The sequence below is a fragment of the Athene cunicularia genome (assembly GCF_003259725.1).
Source record: "Athene cunicularia isolate RWA chromosome 1 unlocalized genomic scaffold, athCun1 chr1_part2, whole genome shotgun sequence".
Classification (NCBI taxonomy): Eukaryota; Metazoa; Chordata; class Aves; order Strigiformes; family Strigidae; genus Athene; species Athene cunicularia.
Window position 1 is genome coordinate 19206656 of NW_020799092.1, and position 17823 is coordinate 19224478.

Consider the following 17823-nt stretch of genomic DNA (forward strand, 5'->3'; position numbering starts at 1 on the left):
TGTAGATTATAACCCTGCTGTAACAGCTGTCACTGAAATCACACACTGTCAACCTGTTGTGAGGCAGGCATGATGTTTACAGTTTTCTTCCCAAATTATGTGGCTTAATTCTGAGCATCTTAAATCAAGAAAGTGTGCATTAGGGTTCTGAGTGTGTTTATTAGCTTCAGCATAAAGCTGTTCAGTATATTGTCAAAAAGGTATAGGACTTGTCTTGTCTGTTATTTAAAGTGTACTGTATCATGTATTGCTGTTTACATGGACGTTTTCCTGCAGGTGCTCAAAGTATCTTGCATCAGGGATTTGTTACAATTCAATTTTATTTTTCAACAAAACTAGAAGCATGTAATTAGCACTGCTGAGTATGTAGCACAGTAGGAGGTAACTACTGTAAAGCTATCCTGTTTGATGGGAAGGGAAAGGTCTCTTCTGTAACAGTCACCTACTAGGTTATCTAGGTATAAAATACAGTTAAGTGTACAATGACCGTTTCACTAAATATTGCCATTCTATGTGTACTCCCTCAGAACTGGTGCTCTTTCCATTACAGTAATACAGAAGTTCTTAATCTGTCTTAAATCTATCACTGCTTCACAATAAAATCAGGAATTGTACTGCAGTGTCTTAGAATGTGCTTTTGTATCTTGCTCACAGGGGTCTACCCACACTGAGAGATGTACTACACACAAACACTGCAGAAGGGAGTCACAAAGCTCTGTAAACATTTAATGAAAATACTTCGTCATCAAGTAAACTTGTTTCCTCACTTTACGTGAAAGTCCAGATAATCTGAACTGTGTAACTCACTCCAGCCTCCCTCTCCAGCCATAAGCACACAAAATTGGTGGTCATTTATTCATATATTTAACAAATACTTAGTTTTCTAAAATCAATTAATTATACAACATGTTGCATCTCAAACTATCACATACTGCAAAACATAGCATATGGATGCACTTAAGTGGTTTCATTATCAGCTATCAGGACGAGTTAATTTGAACTTCCCTGAAGGGTCAGGAATAAACCAGTTTTCCCAGAGATCAGTGTGAACACTGGGATAGTCCCAAGGCTTGTATCTCCCATTCCAATGAAGTAGTTTAGCTTCTTGAAGAAAATGCTCAGAGTAACGGCTGTCAGGACTCCAACCTGCATGGGTAGATAATAAAAAAAAAAATTTAAATCCAGTTTTTAATAATGGAAGACACTATAGAGTGAGATAAATTCAGGTGTGGGTTTTTTTTTAAGAAATGTAATTAGTATGGTTTTACAATAGACAACTAGTTGTATGATAGGTTTTTTCCAGCTTCATGCCTCATAACACAGCAGCAAAAAATCAGTGAGTTTCCTCTCAACACTTTTAACATCTTGTCATAGCTGGGGTTAAAAAAGAATTATAATTCATTTTACTGTACCAGCTAAGACATTATCTTTCTCAAGATAATTCACCATTCCCAGGTGAAAGGTAACTACATCCTCCTGAATGCTGAATAGACAAACACTGCCAGGCATCCCATCATCTTCCACTGGGCCTACTAAAAGAGTGTCTCAGTTTTTCAGTCTCTCAGGATATTGAAATGTTTCATGTATTCTTTCCAAATTTTATGACAATACAGGTCAAACATGTAACTTACTTTGTCCTTGATATTTTTTTTTAATCAAATTTAATAACTGTTAGGGGTTTTGGGGGGGTTTTCGCAGGGGTGCAACTATTTTGTTTGTGTGCCCTGTTAAGACATTTGTGTTGTGACACCCCTGGAGAGCCCCCACATTCTACCCTACCCTGAAGAAAGCAGGACTAAAGAGTGTTGGGGGAGGCAGTATTACATACTGTGGATCTGAGGTATAAAGTAATGAATGCATTGTGGTAAAGTAGCATAAGGTCCTATGTCAGAGTCTTACAAATCACTCACTTTATTTTGTTCCACCTGCAAATGGTGGGAAGTTAAACTTACCAAGATGCCTTATGTGCCACATAGGATTAATAGTGGAATACTTTCCATGAAATACAATCAGCATGGGTGAGGTTGCCACACCTCCCCCAAGGGTGCTGCTGTAGAGGTTTTCCCTGCAAAAAGGAGGGGAAAAAAAAAAATTATCAAAACTTCAATCAAAGAATTTTAGTACAAAAGACAGAAAGTTAAAAAGAAGTATTCTGGCAAATTTCAAAATCATTCTGAACAGACCAATTTTCAGCATACTCCTTCCTAATGATGTTAATTGCTTGTATTTGCATCTCTAATTCCTGTTGGATAAGTTGTTGCTACAAAGCAAAATGGGAGTCAGACCCAACATGATGCCAGTTACTTCTACATGCTGCTGCAAGGCTGACAGTCTAGAGTAGAGGGAAAGCTGTTAACATAAAGGAATCAAACAATTTAGCCTGGTTTCTTCAGAAAATACACGTTTCCATGTGTTTCATTCCCTATTTCTTCCCCTTTCCTCCCTCTCCCAGCTTTTAGACCTATAAATTAACTTCAAATCAGATTTTGACATTCTAGTTAGTATAAACTAACATCTAAGGGATATCCATTTCCTATGAATTTTGTGATAAATCCAGGGCTAGACAAAGCCAAATCACTGTAAGAGGAGGCATTAGGAGGTAGCAGCCACAGTATTGACCACAGTGTGCTTGAGGCCTGGCCAGCCAGTCGGCACAGGAGCGACGCCACCCCCACACTGGGGGACACCGTGGTGCCACCCACCCACCCAGCCCCACAGGAGCAAACCTGGGAAGTACCAGGGGATACTTAAAAGCCACAAAACAAAAAAATCATAACCTCCCCTCAAAAATGGGTTTCAACTGCTAAGCAATTTATTTCACGGTCATTTCAAAATCCAGCTAAAAAGGAACACGAATGTGTTATTAAGGTATAAAATCAACATTATAGATCGAATTTGCAGTAATATTCATGGAGTTTTTTCAAACTCTGGAAGCACAGCAATAGCTTGTCAGGATACGTTACATAAGCAGAGCAAGAGAAAGACATTTGGCTTTTCATTTGTTCACATGCCTATCATTTGTGTCTCTCCATTTCTGAAATTAACAAGTTAAGGACATAGTCCAATAGCACAAGCTATTCAGTTTCAGTGTAGCCTTACTAAATTTAAACTTAACCCTCCGCAGAGAAGGAAAATAAACAAGTTTGCAACATTTTTTATGTTAGTGAACTAGCATAAAAAATGAACAGTGTTATTTCACTGTCATGACTTGTTCATGGTCAATACCAAAAAGGCACCTTTCATGTCAAATTTCATTCATCTATAGTAAGTGTTTTCTATTGGTATTTAAGAAATATGGTGTCCAGTTACAGTTTGGCTGACATAATAGGAGACACCCCACACAAGCAAAGAAACATTCCTCCTTCTTTAAGGCAGCCTCAGGAAGGGAAGATCTTAAGTGGCTTGATCCCAAGTGATGCTGGTCACCCAGAACAAGAACCACATGTTCTTAGTGTCCCTCAGGATTCAGTGTGGTTTGCAATTAAACGCAAGACTAAAAACTTCAGGTGGTCGTTTCCTGGTACACAATTGGTCATATTTAAGCAGATGGAAATTCTAGAAGATGAGTGACTTTGCTTGAGGAGATCTCAAAGACAGACTGTTTGGAGTTAAAAAAATTTGTAAGAGCTTTTAAACAGAAAATAAAACTTTAAACTGAGTATTAGAAGTAAAGCACAAAGCTAGATTTCTACACATACTCCACATTTCTTTGCATCCACTTTTCCAACTGCTTTGTAATCCGTTGATGTTTCCATTCAGTCATGTTAGCAACAATTACTCCAGGATTAAAGGAGCAGGTGCTGGGGCTGATGCCAAGATCTCTGACTGCTTGCTTTCTGTAGTCCAGGAATCCCATGTATGTGTTCTAAGAAATAAAAAAAAAGTATGTTTATCCCCTATGATTCTCTATAAAGGTAAGTGTAAATGCATCTCTCTACCACAGACACGGAGACTACATGCTCCCAAATCTGAGTTTGTAGATGATGGTTACACAAGGCTGAAAGCCAGGATACTTCCAAGCCACTAAATTACTTTTTTCACAGTATTGTTTCATGGGAGTGTGATAAGGCTCTGCCCTCACCACATGTTTGTCTTTCTGTAGCTTACTCTAAATGATGTAGCATCACTCGTACAGCACTAATGCTAGAGGGACTCACTGACAATTCTGGGGAACTCAGCTCAGGAATTAGCATTTAAACTTGTTTTTCTAAATTCCATATGCAATTTGATGACTACAAATATATATTCTGTCTTCATTAGATGTTCCATAAATGCTCATGATCTACTGATGGCAAAACATCAAACATAATTTAGCAGAATCCAAAGAACAATGGAGATTTAAATTATCACAGGAAGGAACTCTGCAAAGCATTACAGTTACTACAAAAAGGAGTTCTTAATTACCTGTAAAACTTACAAAGCTATCAAAAAAAAAAAAAAAAAAAGCATAACTCACTTAGGGGAAAATGTATAAAATCGTCTTACATTTGTGGGTAAATACATTCATTATTAGAATTCCAAAATGGCATCTTACCTGCATCCCTACACTTCTAACCATTTCATGTGTAGAAGGCAGATCACAGTCATCTGAAAAAGCTGCAGCATGTCCAGGAGCTAACTTGGTGTCATAGAGTTCCTGGATGTCACCTGATCACAGGAAGGTCAAAAGCATAAGAAGAAACCTACTGCACTGCTACAGAGTTGATAGAATAACTTCTGTTCTCATACATGTTAGCTACAAACATACTGATTTGAGGGGACAGCACAGATTAATGAAGACTGAATTTTGTCATATGGGACAATTTTCATACTTGAGTCCTGTACCTGGATGTCTAAGGTCTATCTTTAGATACTGTCATCAGTATTCAGCCTGGTTACAAAGTTCTACATTCTTGGAGCTTGCCTTTGGAGAGGGAGGGCAAAGGCAATTTTTCTGATCGTCTTCAAGTCCCACAGAAGTGCCACTTCAATCTCTTGCACACATCAGGTTTTCCTGGTTATGTTTATACCTCTTAGTAAGATACCTGGATTCCCAGCACTGACCAGCTGAAATGTGTCTGTCACACTTGACCAACCCTGCTGGCCTCACAGACCACCCAACTCCTTGCTGGTGGAGGGAAATAATGTAATGCCTGGCATCTCACCCATCACCTGACTAGCAGGTATCCAGATGTGCCGGAACAGGTTCAGGGCAGGTGGCGGTGCTGCCACAGCAACCGAGTGAGTCTGCACCCAAATGCCCTACAGCTACCAGCTTCGCTGCTGGGCATGAGTCTGTCACAGGTAAGATGAATTCTCTTGGAAGGCCACATATGGCCCAGCAGCCTGAGGTGAGCTCATTAAAAGACTAGTAACCAAAACCATTCCCCACACTGCAGACACTGCAAGTACTATTTCTGAAATAAGAAAATTTATTTGTCTGAACTCATCGGCTGGTTGGAAAACTTGTTTTAGGACTCATGTCCCACCAAGGAATAGAATTTTAATTACATTCAATTGGTGAAGATCAACATGCCTTGCTAAATATTTTCACCTGATTCTAAATAGCTTCTGCTTTTTCAAGAGGAAAGCAGAAAAAGATAAAAAACAAAAAACCAAACAATTCTGGCTGACACCCTGAGTTCAGTATGTTTCATTCTCACTGCTTTGCAGAAAGCAATGACCACCAAACAAGTGATCCCAAAGTTAAGCCTCAAAAACCCCCAACTCCTTACCCTGCCAGAAGTCTCACTCCCACTGCAGAGACACCCGGCAAAGAATAGTCTCACCTCACAGCAAAAAAGTTTCGGTTTTGGGGTTTTTTTTTGTACTGCTAGTGTTCTGCCAGGTCAACCAGCTGAATCAGCTTATTCTGCAGCTGCACGAGTGTAACTGTGACACAAGTCACAGGAGCTGCTGGGGGACAGGAGAGGCCACTTCCGTCAGCAGCAGCCTACCATGAGCTGTAATGTGAAACAGCACCTCTACCCCGCAGCTCCAGAAACGCTATCAGCTGACACAAACTGACACCCCAATGTCAGAGAAAGCCCTAACTCCCCTCTTCTCCTGGCCACACTGCCTTGATGCCTACCAGGGGACTAATGCAGGCTGAAAGTAATCACATTTCTGGTGAACGCCTGTGCAGGTGCAAGGAGGGATGCAGAGGAAGAAGTGGGCTCAGCTTAAAGTGCTCATGAAACTGAAGCTCATGTAAATGAAGACTCTAAGAACGTTTCAAAGCGTTAAATATTGCTGTTTCCTATTGCTGACAGAACAAAACCAAAAAGCAGAGATAACCACTGGAAACACATTGAAGAACTGTGATACAAAGTCTATTGCAAATTAAATGTAACAGGCAGACGAGATTAATCATATTTTAGATTTTACATTCCAGATTTATCCTATTTATTTAATCTAATGGCAGCCCCTTTAAGTGCAGATATTCTGAAATCTGCCACTAAAGAGACAAAACTATAAAAAGGTATGGAGAAGCAGTAGAGAATAAAATTAAACCTTTGTCATATGTAAATTCACTGATCTCAATGTTCTTACAGAAAAGATTAATTTAGGCCAAAATTATAGTTATACTCAGTCTTCTCCAGAGGAAATTTTCACTAGAACATCCCTTTAACGTTGAACAAGGATAGGTAAAATGGTTTTGTTGTCCCTGTGTACTGGGCCTGGCTAGAATAGAGCTAATTTTCTTCATGGTGCTGGGGTTTAGATTTTTGATCAAAACAGTACTGATAGCACACTAATGATCTAGCTTTTGCTGAACAGTGGTTGCACAGCATCAAGGCCTTCTCTGTTTCTCACTCTGCCCCCCAGGGAATAGATTAGGGGATGCACAAAAGGCCGGGAGGGGACACAACTGGTCAGATGGCTCAACTGACCAAAGAGATAATGTCATTCTCGGCTATAAAAGGGGAAGAAGGGGTGTCTGGGAGGATGTGTTAGCCAACTCTTGCTGGGAAACTGGCTGGGCATCAGTCTACCCACTGGAAGTGATGAGTGATGAATGAGTACATCACTTGTTTTGTTTTGTTTTCTTCTCTTTTCTTCCACTTATCCTTCACTTACTAAACGATTATGTTTGTTTATCCTGACCCTCAAGTTTTCTTGCTTTTATTCTTCCTTTCCTATTCTTCCATCCCCCTGGGGGTGGGGATGGGAGGAAGTGAGTGAGCAGCTGTGTGGTGCTTAGCTGCCTACCAGGATTAAACCACAACATTCTGATTTTAAAAGTTACAAAATAACAAGAAAACAATATGATAAACAAGGGAGGACAACAACTCTACAGAGGGAAAAAAATATATATACATACTGGGAATCAGAAGAGAAAAACACACTCATCAACTAATCTTTAAAAAATAATTGTCTAATTAGATTTCTTTGTATGAAAGATTTTTCAGGATTTTAATGTCTTCTCACTGCTCCTATTTGTCTAGAAATTCTGAAATCTTTGATCACGATTCACAAATTGCCATGGCTTCTGAGCTGAAGATGCTCAAAATCATATTTTGAGTGTTTGCACTTTTAACCCTCTTATTTGAGTAAATTCCTCTTGCTCTCAAGAACAGCAATTCTGGATAAGGAACTGGTAGCATTTGTGGGAATTCAAACTCTAGCAGGAAATGCATGTCACATACTTCACAATAAATATTGCAGCATCTAAGTGAAATCCATTATATCTTTCAGCAACTGACCAGATTCAATTAAAAGGAAACTCATATATACAATTTTGATCAAAATCAACTATTCAAAAGATACATTGAGAGTTCTTCTTCAGAATTTCCCTTAAATAAACAAACAGATTATTTGTAGTTTTCTGAAGTGCAACACTCCTAGCAGTTGCCTCAGTTTCCATTACATGTCATATTTCCAAACGACTGTAAAAGCTGCAATAACTGATTTTAATTCTGCTGAAAACTGCTTTTCAGATGACACCTTACCTTGAACAATGATATCATCATCCAAATATATTACCTTCTCATGTTTCTGGATAAGCAAAGGAAGATAAAATCGAACGAAGTTCAGCTATTAAACAGAAAAAAAGGTAAAGACTATATGGTGAAGCTGTTTAATGTAGAAGTCTCATGCTTCTGTCTCTACTACAATTAGTTTTAATTTCTCTCTTCACTGAGCACTAGCTTCCTCCCCCCGCCCCCCCCCCCATCTACTAGTATCTTTAATCCATTATATTATTATTTATCCCTATTTTATTTACTATGGCCCTAATCAAGCAACCCTAAACAGTTGCTTCTTCACATAATCACAGAATCATTTAGGTTGGAAGGGGCCTTTTGAGATCATCTTGTCCAAACCCTCTTCTCAAGCAGGCTCCACCCAAGCAGGCTGCTGGGGCCAATGCCCAGTGGGGTTTTGAGTATCTCCACAGAGGGAAACTCAACAACCTGGGCAACTGTTTGACCACCCTCACCATAAAAAACAACAAAAATTTTTTTCTTGTGCCCAGAGGAAATTTCATGTATTTTAATTTGTGCCCATTGCCTCTTGTCCCTCCTCTCAGGTATTTATGGACACTGATAAGATCCTCCTGATCCTTCTCCAGGCTGAACAGCCCCAGCTCTCTCAGCCTCTCCTCATATATAAGATGCTCCAGTCCCTCAATCATCTTTGCAGCCCTGTGTTGGACTTAGCCCAGTAAGTCCATATCCTTCTTGTAACTGGGGAGCTCAGAAAACACAGTACTCCAGATGCAGCCTCACCAGTGTGGAGTAAAGAGGAAGGATGACATTCCTGGACCTGCTGGCAATGCTCTTCCTAATGCATTTTTACAGTGCACATCATACAAAAGACTTCAAATTTAACAGTGTCATCATTCCACTCTATAGGAATGATTTGACTGGTGACAGAGAACCAGGGTAACAACTTCTACAATAGCAACAAAGAACACAGCAGAGGGAAAGGAGACTGAGAACGTAAGACCAGCCATACCAATTCAGACCATTTTACCCAGCACCTGCTTTCAGAGTGTTCTAAGCAGATGCTCAGTGAAAAATAAGAATAGAGCAAGCATACAGAAAAGCTGCTCCAAGTATTCTCCTAGCTTTCAGCTATTTTCATCTCAACGGATTTCCTGAGCCAGATGTGATCTGTCTAAATATAAACTTCAGTCCTCACTGAATCCCTGTAAACTTTTAAATTCACAAGACCCTTCAGCAAGGAATTCTAGAGATTTAGTACTCATCACATGAAAAACGTGCAATGTTTCTTGTTTGTTCTGTGACCCCTACTAATTTAATCTGATGTCCATTAGTTCTTGCATTTGAAGAGAGACTGAGCAACCATCCCCCATCCAGTCCTTCATGCCACTCAGTTCCGTAGGCTATTGTCACGCTAGAAGCCACATTTCCAGGCTGAACAGTTTTAACCCACTGATTCCTTGCATGAATTAGAAATGTCAAAGGCTCAGAAAAGGACAGCAAGCATAAACATTCTGAACAAACCGAAACATTTTCAGGTGGTGCTACATCTTTTTCAGATAAAGGGATGAAGATTGCATGTAGCATGTAGGATGAGGGCAAACTATGGATTTGTATTGTGACATAATGACATTCTCTGTTTTGATCCTTACTCCTTTCCTAATAATTTCTAACATCTGATTTGCCTTTTCTGACAGTCAGTAATAGTTACATTACTCATTAGCCTCTGAATTAACCCTGGACATGAGCAGAATGCAGCCAACTCTGCATCATGGAGGCACAAAAAACCCACTGTCAGATCTTTCCTCTAATAAACTATGAATATATTCTTAAAGATATGACACATACAAATTACCGAGATTATGCCACCAGATAATGAGGTCCCAGCAAGACAGAAAAGTTGCAAGGAGCTTGCCATAGGAAACTTTTCCTTCCTGAGGGCATAGCATTTGGACCTGATGTGGCTTCTCCGGCTTACGCCCTCATTGTGTAATGGAACAGAGGTCTAGAATATTTTAAAGTCTGTAATAAGCGTTAAAAATCCAGAAAATTTGTTACATGATGTTCATTTACTCACAGGCTGCAGTAGCTCAGGACGTGATGCATCTTGTCTGATTTTTCCTTTCAGTACCATAGGGTTGAATTCCACAACCTTAAATTTTATTTCTTTCAGTTTAGAATTTTCAATCCATTTTCTGTGATAAAAGAAATACTGAGTGTGTGGTAAGTACTTCCAGTATTACATTCACAGACTCATAGGAGAATAAGAGACCTTGAAAGCTCACTCAAACTCTTCTATCTCAAGACAGAATCACTATGTCTATAGCTATCGCACACAGACATTTGTTTAACCTGTTCTTAAAAAAGAACCCAAAGCAGTGAATCAGTGTGATCAGTTAGTCATAATTCCATAGTTTTCCAAACGGGTGCTACCAAACTCCTTCTTCACCCTGAGCCAATACAACCAGCTATTCCCACCTACATTACCTTGTCATTACCTCTACTGAATTTCATCACATTTTACAGTTCATTTTTCCAATTCATCATGGTTAGTTTGTTTTCAGCTCCTGTCCTCATTATAGCTGCTGTCTCTTTTCCAGCTTCATGGCAATTGCAGATTCAAAAAGAACATTCTCCAATCTTATCTAGGTTACTGATGAACTGGATGGGAAAAACTCCCTGTGGAACTCCACACATTACATCTTTTCACTTTAACAAAATTGCAGGCACACAGGATACAGAAGTGCAGTAGCCAGAGATGAGAACTGCTAAGAAATAATGCTTTAATTTTGATTCACAACTTCCTCCTCTTTTAGACAATGTTTGCAAGTTTTAATACCCAAACTTGCTTTCATTACAAGCTGCTTTGGGCCTCTATTTATAACCTCTAATACACCCTCTAGCTTTAAACAGCAAGTTTTTCTACTCTGAAGTTTAAGACGCAGTGCCAGATGAGAGGCAAGTGCAGTGCCACAAAGTGAGATTGTGACAGACTCTTGTGCAGCCCATCTACAATAAGGCAGAGAGGCACAGGTACGGGCATGGTCTGGCTATTTCACACCCCTTTGTACCAGTCAGTGCCTTATGTAGAGCAAAGTGATCCTTCTTCCTACACGTAGAGAACCCTGGGGATTGCTACCAATAGCACTACTTAAATAAAAGGGAGAAACATTTCCCTGGAAAGTCCTCCAAAGTTTATGCCCATGCTAAGGGGAACAACCTGATCCTAACTACAGCACGAAACAAAATAAGCCTGTTATGTACCGAATATGTGGGATGGTAGTCTTCAGCCCAACTATGTAGAACAAAACATTAGCCTCTGTGTTGCTGTGGATGCTACTGATTGCTGCTATAGCTGCACCCATTCTGCCCGCAGCAGCGCAGATTACAACTGGGATTTCTTCTTCCATTTCCTCAGGACTCTCCAAATCAACTACAAGGAACAAAACTATGTATTATAATAGAAAATTAAGAATCTTTTTTATATCAGATTTGGGTCATAGGAGCGAGTATATAGTTCCATAAGCAGTGGAATCAAATCACAGTCACCCCATTTCCTTACCACATCCTATACACATCCGCATCTGGCAAGGCACACAGCATGAGCTGTCGCTACTCCAGAACTACATGCAGATTGACTGGACTGTTAGATGCTTCCAAACAGAATACACAACAGAGTTTTGGCTCTTCAACTCAGCACAGTTCAGCTTGTCTTCCATGTAGCTGCTTATTCACGTGAAACCTGAAGACGTTTGAATACCTTTGAGACTTTTCCTTCTCAGTTATATTTAGTACAAATTGAACAATAGGTTCCAAAATTATCAAAGGAAAGAGGTAAGTCAAAGAGATGGTGCAACGGCATGAGCTTTATTTCTTTGGGAAGCAGACTAGAAAGGTATACTGCAAAAATTTGTACCAGCAGGAAGTTGCTAATGATAAAAGGAAAAAAATCTAAACAATACCGCATCAGTTCACATTACTGCTAAGGAAGATTTTTATCCCTAGCACTGATTAACTTACAAACTTGTACAGATATATTTACACTGATTAAAACATAACCATTAAACCCGTAACAGCCCCAACAAAAATACACAGAAAAAAAGTTGTTTATACCAAGACAGAATTTGTTTATCTTGGGAACAATGAATAAGCTTTTACTATAAATATTCAGTACCAGTCCAACAATATCAACCCTAGAGGGTTTCTGTCACTATAAAAATTCCAGCAAAAACTTCTGCTGTAGATTACGTCAAGATTTGATGGTCTATCTGAAATGAATATGTAGGCCAAGAATATTCCTAAAGGGGCAAGTCGTGATCAAAGTTTATTATAATTTGACAACTTCAATACTGTTCAGCACAAATAAGCATATACTCCAGCTTCCATCTACATCAGTGACATCTGGATAAAAATCTGAATCAGAATGCCAATTCTTAGTCATTATATCAATTTCCAACTATTTTATTCAAGCAACTCAGAAGCAAAAAATTCCACATCCCAGACCATATGCAACAGCACGAGTAGCTCATCCACTGCAGGGCAAACAGGATTCAGTAAGACAAAAAGCACTGTTCAAATTAAGAGAGAAGGACAACAAAAACAAGAACGTAAATGAAACAGAAGTACAAGTCATTTACCTGTTTCATTCTTTAATGCAGATGGCACTTGGTGAACTTTGTTATACAAAATGGCACACACAGTTAAGACAAGAAGTAACAGTAATATCTGGTTAACTGAAACAAAAGGGAGAATTTGTTAACAATCAGTACAATAACTCATTCCTCAGTACCATTGGAATTTTTAATCTGATTTGAAACCAGTACATATCATAACCTGTATTTTCTGTGTTTATCAAATTCTCCTTTCTCCTGTTATTTGATCAAGATAAAAATTTTATGTTAAAAACATAACAGTATCTCTCCCCCATTACAATCACTTCCAGCTACCCAATTTTCCTGGACAATTTGCTCAGTAAATCATTACGCTCCCTATATATATGGGTTATTCATACTAGGAAATTCATGTTTTTGAATTTTACCATTTCTCTTCTTGGTTAGTTTGTTATCTGTTTATTATCACAGGACTTCGTGAGTTTATTTTTACCTAGCCTTCTCCTTCTCTCACGCTCCCCTAATAAAACTTTAAACACAGGAGGAATTTTTTCAATTTCAATGTTCAGATCCTCAAGGCGTATTTGATCAAAACTCACAAAAAAAACCTAGAAAAACCCAGCATGCTACTGAAACCAGAAATGTTCTGAAACATTTGAAAATACATGAACATTTTGGCACAGTTACTTTGATTAGTAAAATCAAAACAAAGCATGCAACAGCAAAGACCTTACTGTATATTTTGATTTGCAGTTCCTACCAGACTGTCTTGTACAAGTGTACGTTATTCAACATGAACCACCCATGAGCAGGTACCAGGACAGTTCACTGAGTGTAACAGGGAAGGAATACATTGCCATCATCGACAGTGACTTTGACAATAGGAGTTCTTTGTATTGGACTACTTTTGTTACTTTTGCACCACCATAAAAGGTATTTAAGGTGTACAAAAGAGCAAAGGGAACAAAGTTTTGAACTATTTCAATCAAAAGGGCCAACTGGTCAGAACTGGGCATGAGAATAAATTGAAATTGGTAAACATAAATCACCAAACCCATGCTAATTTAAATCAGCTGAGGGAAAAAACCCACTGACTTCAGAGAAATTTTTCATGCACAACTGAAGGCACGCACCAGTCAATTTTCAGTCACTGACCCTGACAGCTGATGAGAACCCCAAATTTCTTGGGGCCACACCTCAGCTGTGAGTATGAACAGCATTAATAAGCAGAGTTCTTTAAAAAAGCCAGGTTCAGTGCTCTAGGCACAACCCACATGAAACCAACAGCTACCTGAACTCAGCTGAAAATTCCAGACCCCCTAGTCTCATGAAGTAAAGCAGTGTGTAATTTTAAATCAATGGAATTTATGGCCATACTTATCTAACATAGTTAACAGGAAAAGGCTTATTTGTATACTTAAAAGTTAAGCATAATTTAGCAAAACTACAAGTTTGCATGCAACTGTGAAAATTGCTGCATGAGAAATTGCATTTGACACTTCTGTCCTCTTTTCAAAATATATATTTCAAATGTTTTTAATCTCTCTTACTTTTCTTTAAAAGAGCCATGTGTCCTGTTGGATGAGAACTGTGATCTGTGATAAAATAAAAAGAAATTTTTAAAAATTACGAAAAGAGAGAGAAAAATCATTAACAACAGCAGTGAATACTATTTATTTATTTCAGGGACAAGATTTTGCATCATCAAATTTTACTGTTGACCTGGTAAAACTGAACTCTATGGAACAAATAACTACTATGCTGGGCTAGAACTATTACATATTTTAATTCAAGCTACTAATAGGTTGAAAACAGCATTTTAATAAATTCCATCCAATCATCTACCTCAGTAATAACTAAGAATTTTTTAACACATTTTAAAGTAATGTGCAAAGAAATATTAAAACACCCACAAGATGCAATTTGTAAATACATTTACATTTATCTCTGATCTTACCTAAACCATAATAACAATCACAAATACTAACCTCTTGCTGGAGTATGTTCCCAAACATATGGGAATCTTATACTGGAGCAGCATCTTTCAAACTCTCAGAAAATTTCAGAGCAATCGTGAAAATACCTTCTAACAGCAGTATCCTTTCACTAACAGTAAGGGGGAAGTTTTGTGCAACGTAGCTTGTATTTAAGCACATTATTTGTGATGCTGAAGAAAATGAGGTAGACTTCCCTAAAACTGTACTTGTAAACCAGGCCCAAGAGTGGCCATAACTTTATGCTTGAGAGGACAGAACATAATCCCTAAAATACAGGATTATGGGAAATACAAGGGTTCAGATGAATTCTGGACCCAAAAATACGGTTTTATGGGGAAAAAAACCTCTAGAACCCAATAGCAAAAAACAGCAGCAGGAGTTAGGGGAGGGGAAAACAGCAGCAGGGGAGGGGAAAATGCAACTAAGTAATCTTAACTTTTTGCTATGGTAGCTGTATATAGGACAGAAACAATTTTTTCCCATTCCCATACATAAAGACACGGATACATTAAAGCATAGATAAGGATATATGACAGTTTGTATGCACACATAAAAATGTTCATTCCAACTCCTTGACAAGGCAGACGGAACAGCAAGAATTCTTGAAACCTGAGTCACAAAACTGACCACCTCTCATTGGTTAATGCTCAAATTCAGGCAGTATCCTAAATTAGTCCCTATTTCAACTAACAACTTACAATAAAAATATTTTTTAAAAAGCTAAGATGATGCTTTCTTTACAAACTATTTATACTCACACGTATTTAGGTCCCAAAAGATGACTAAATTGTAGCAAGAGAGGAGTATTTCTGGAAGTCCCTACGCATCTGCAGTACTTATCTACATTCCAACAACCCGCTCTCTTCATGTGGCATTAATTTACACAGAGAGAAAGATCAAGCTTATCAGTCAAAAAAAAACCCACTGCTAAGAAAGCCCTTCTCTCGTGCATTACACATAAGTATTGTCTTCTCAGCCATTAAAAAAGTTTACTTGTTTAGATAAACAGAGACAACACAATCCCCTACACTCTCGGGAGTAACTTTCTAACCCCACTTTAGCTAGCAGCTATCTTCCACTGAGCTCCATAGAGCTGCCTACTATCTTTTAGTTAAGATTCATAATGATAGTCACAAATAATATTGATGATCACTGCAAGATTAAAGTTGGATAGCCACAGCCTCATGATATCTTCAGAAATCATTAAATCAACACAAAGTGAACATTTTAAACTTTCAAATCCAAACTCAAACAGACTCTTGTACAAGTTTGAGTTCTAAAACTACAGCATTCTTAAGCCTGAGAAACTCTGATTGATTACCCCCTGATTTTTAAGAGAAAAATATTTGTCCCTCTGCAAATATTTACTCAATTTTTCCTGACTGTAGCCATTAGTTCCTGGAACCTAGCAGTCCCTAATTCAGTTGCCAAATCCTGTAACAAAACGAGGGGCTGTAGTAGGGAAAGCTAACAGTGACATTACTGCTCAGATATTTCCTGCATAATTAGTCTTTTTACCTCTTCAAAGCAGCACAGTATTCAGAACTCCTCTCTCTTGAAGGGCTGTAGAGCTATTTACTCGGATCCTAGATAGCCCACAGCTGTAAGCACTCTTGCCAAAGCTTCCTTGACCATCATCGTCTTTTGAAGTCCCCTGCACAAGGGCCTTACAGGGCACAGTAACAGTTTTAAGATTCAATTCCTTTTTCAAGCTCTTCAGAGTTTACTTTGGAGTTGTGCTGGTTTTCTTTTCTCTGCTGCTGAGGAATAGCACAGAGTCCAGACGCCGCACTGGAGGAATGAGAGCCCATAAACCACTTCCAGATGTGCAGAACGATGATGCAGCCCCAGATCTGGCAAACTTGCCTCAGAGCTTCAGCGAGCAGATTGCAAACAAATCCCATAAGACAAAAAGTCTTAAGAGGGTGGGGGAAAGGAAACAAATCCTTCCAGAAGTTACTTCAACAGTCTAGTTGCAGGTTAGGTTTCTAGTCATTATTTACAGTAAATGTGAACAGATAACTAGCATGCAAGAGCCAAACAACATGCCAAACTGAAAGCCAAAGTTTTTCTAAGGTCTGTTTGCAGAGTTCCTGCAAGTCAAAAGCTAAGGGAAACTTGCAAAATTCAACTCTGAAGATGCATTTTGACATGAATAATTTCTGAATCTTTGGCTCGTTAAGAGAATCTGAATCCACAGGTTTGATTTAGATTCAAAGGGGTCTTAGATTAAGGTAACCAGCACATGTTAATACTCTGCCTCCTAAGCTCTCCTGGAATGCTTTTGCAGTTTTATTTCTACACCACTTCTTTTATTCAGATTCTGTCCCTTCCTTCTAGTGGTCTCCCTTCTATATGATAAAACAAGACTTTAGTGAGTACTGAATGCAATAAGGATAATAATCTTCAAAACTATTTTTCATGTTTTTAACAGGAGGCTGTGCAAAACTTATGAGGAGTACTCAGTCAAGGTTTTAAAAAATCTTAAAGTGTTTTAAGATTGTTGCTCCATTTGCAGGAACTGAAAATGGGGGGTTTCAACTGTATGTCTCAAATATGCAAGAACTGTATTACTTGTATCCTATTTGGTACAGAAACCCATCTTTTGCAGAGCTTCTTGAAGTAAAAATAAATTAAGAGCTAGAAATACAGTTATGTGCTTCATGTAGATGGCCACAACCATTACTTTTTCTGTACTGTGGGGGTTTTTTTAAGCAGATTAAGCTAGTGGCCATCAAAATCCACCCATTTTTTTTCATCTCCCTCCCATCTTATGTGAATCCTGAGCAGATCTAAGCACACAGCTGTATGACCCTGCAGCGTTGGGACCATCTGCTTGCACCTGGCAGCAACCCCTGCATTACAGGCAACCCAGTAACACCTTATCTGGATTTCCCTCAGCCTCACGTGTTTATATTCTCACTTAGCAGCCCCCCTCACACAGGAAAAAGAGAGCAGCTTGCTCAGATCATCTGCTGTTAACCGCAGGCCTGAAACCGTGGTTGTTCATCTCAACCTTCAGTGTTTCAACAGCAACTCCCTTCTCAGATGCGTACCTCATCTACCACTTAGCAAGTTAAAAAAAAACCCCACAACCTGCTGCACGTTTCTGAGGCTCTGAGCGCAGAGCTGGCTGCCCTGAGCAGCACACCCCGCATCCGCGGTGAGCCCAGCGCCCCGGGCCGGCAGGCAGCAGCCCCACAGGCCGGGCGCCGCCGACAGGCGCCCTTTTGACAGGACTCCCGCCGAGGCAAGGGAGGGAGCGGCGCAGAGAGCGGCCTGTGCCAGAGG

At 39.2% G+C, this 17823-nt stretch overlaps 1 protein-coding gene across 2 annotated transcripts; it reads right to left on the reverse strand.

The window, feature by feature from the left end:
* Window positions 1-104: 104 nt before the first annotated feature.
* GLT8D2 (glycosyltransferase 8 domain containing 2) lies at window positions 105-16350 on the reverse strand. Of its 2 annotated transcripts, XM_026868352.1 has the most exons (10): window positions 16051-16350; window positions 14086-14130; window positions 12563-12658; window positions 11190-11358; window positions 10003-10120; window positions 7932-8016; window positions 4535-4647; window positions 3699-3865; window positions 1953-2065; window positions 105-1146 (listed from the first exon to the last, which is right to left on the reverse strand). In XM_026868352.1, the coding sequence occupies exons 2-10, from the start codon at window positions 14102-14104 to the stop codon at window positions 974-976; spliced, it is 1053 nt and encodes a 350-aa protein (XP_026724153.1). In that variant the 5' UTR covers window positions 14105-14130; window positions 16051-16350; the 3' UTR covers window positions 105-973. The 2 variants fall into 2 exon arrangements, with proteins under 2 accessions (XP_026724153.1, XP_026724154.1); XM_026868353.1 differs by lacking the exon at window positions 14086-14130.
* Between the last annotated feature and the right edge of the window lie 1473 nt (window positions 16351-17823).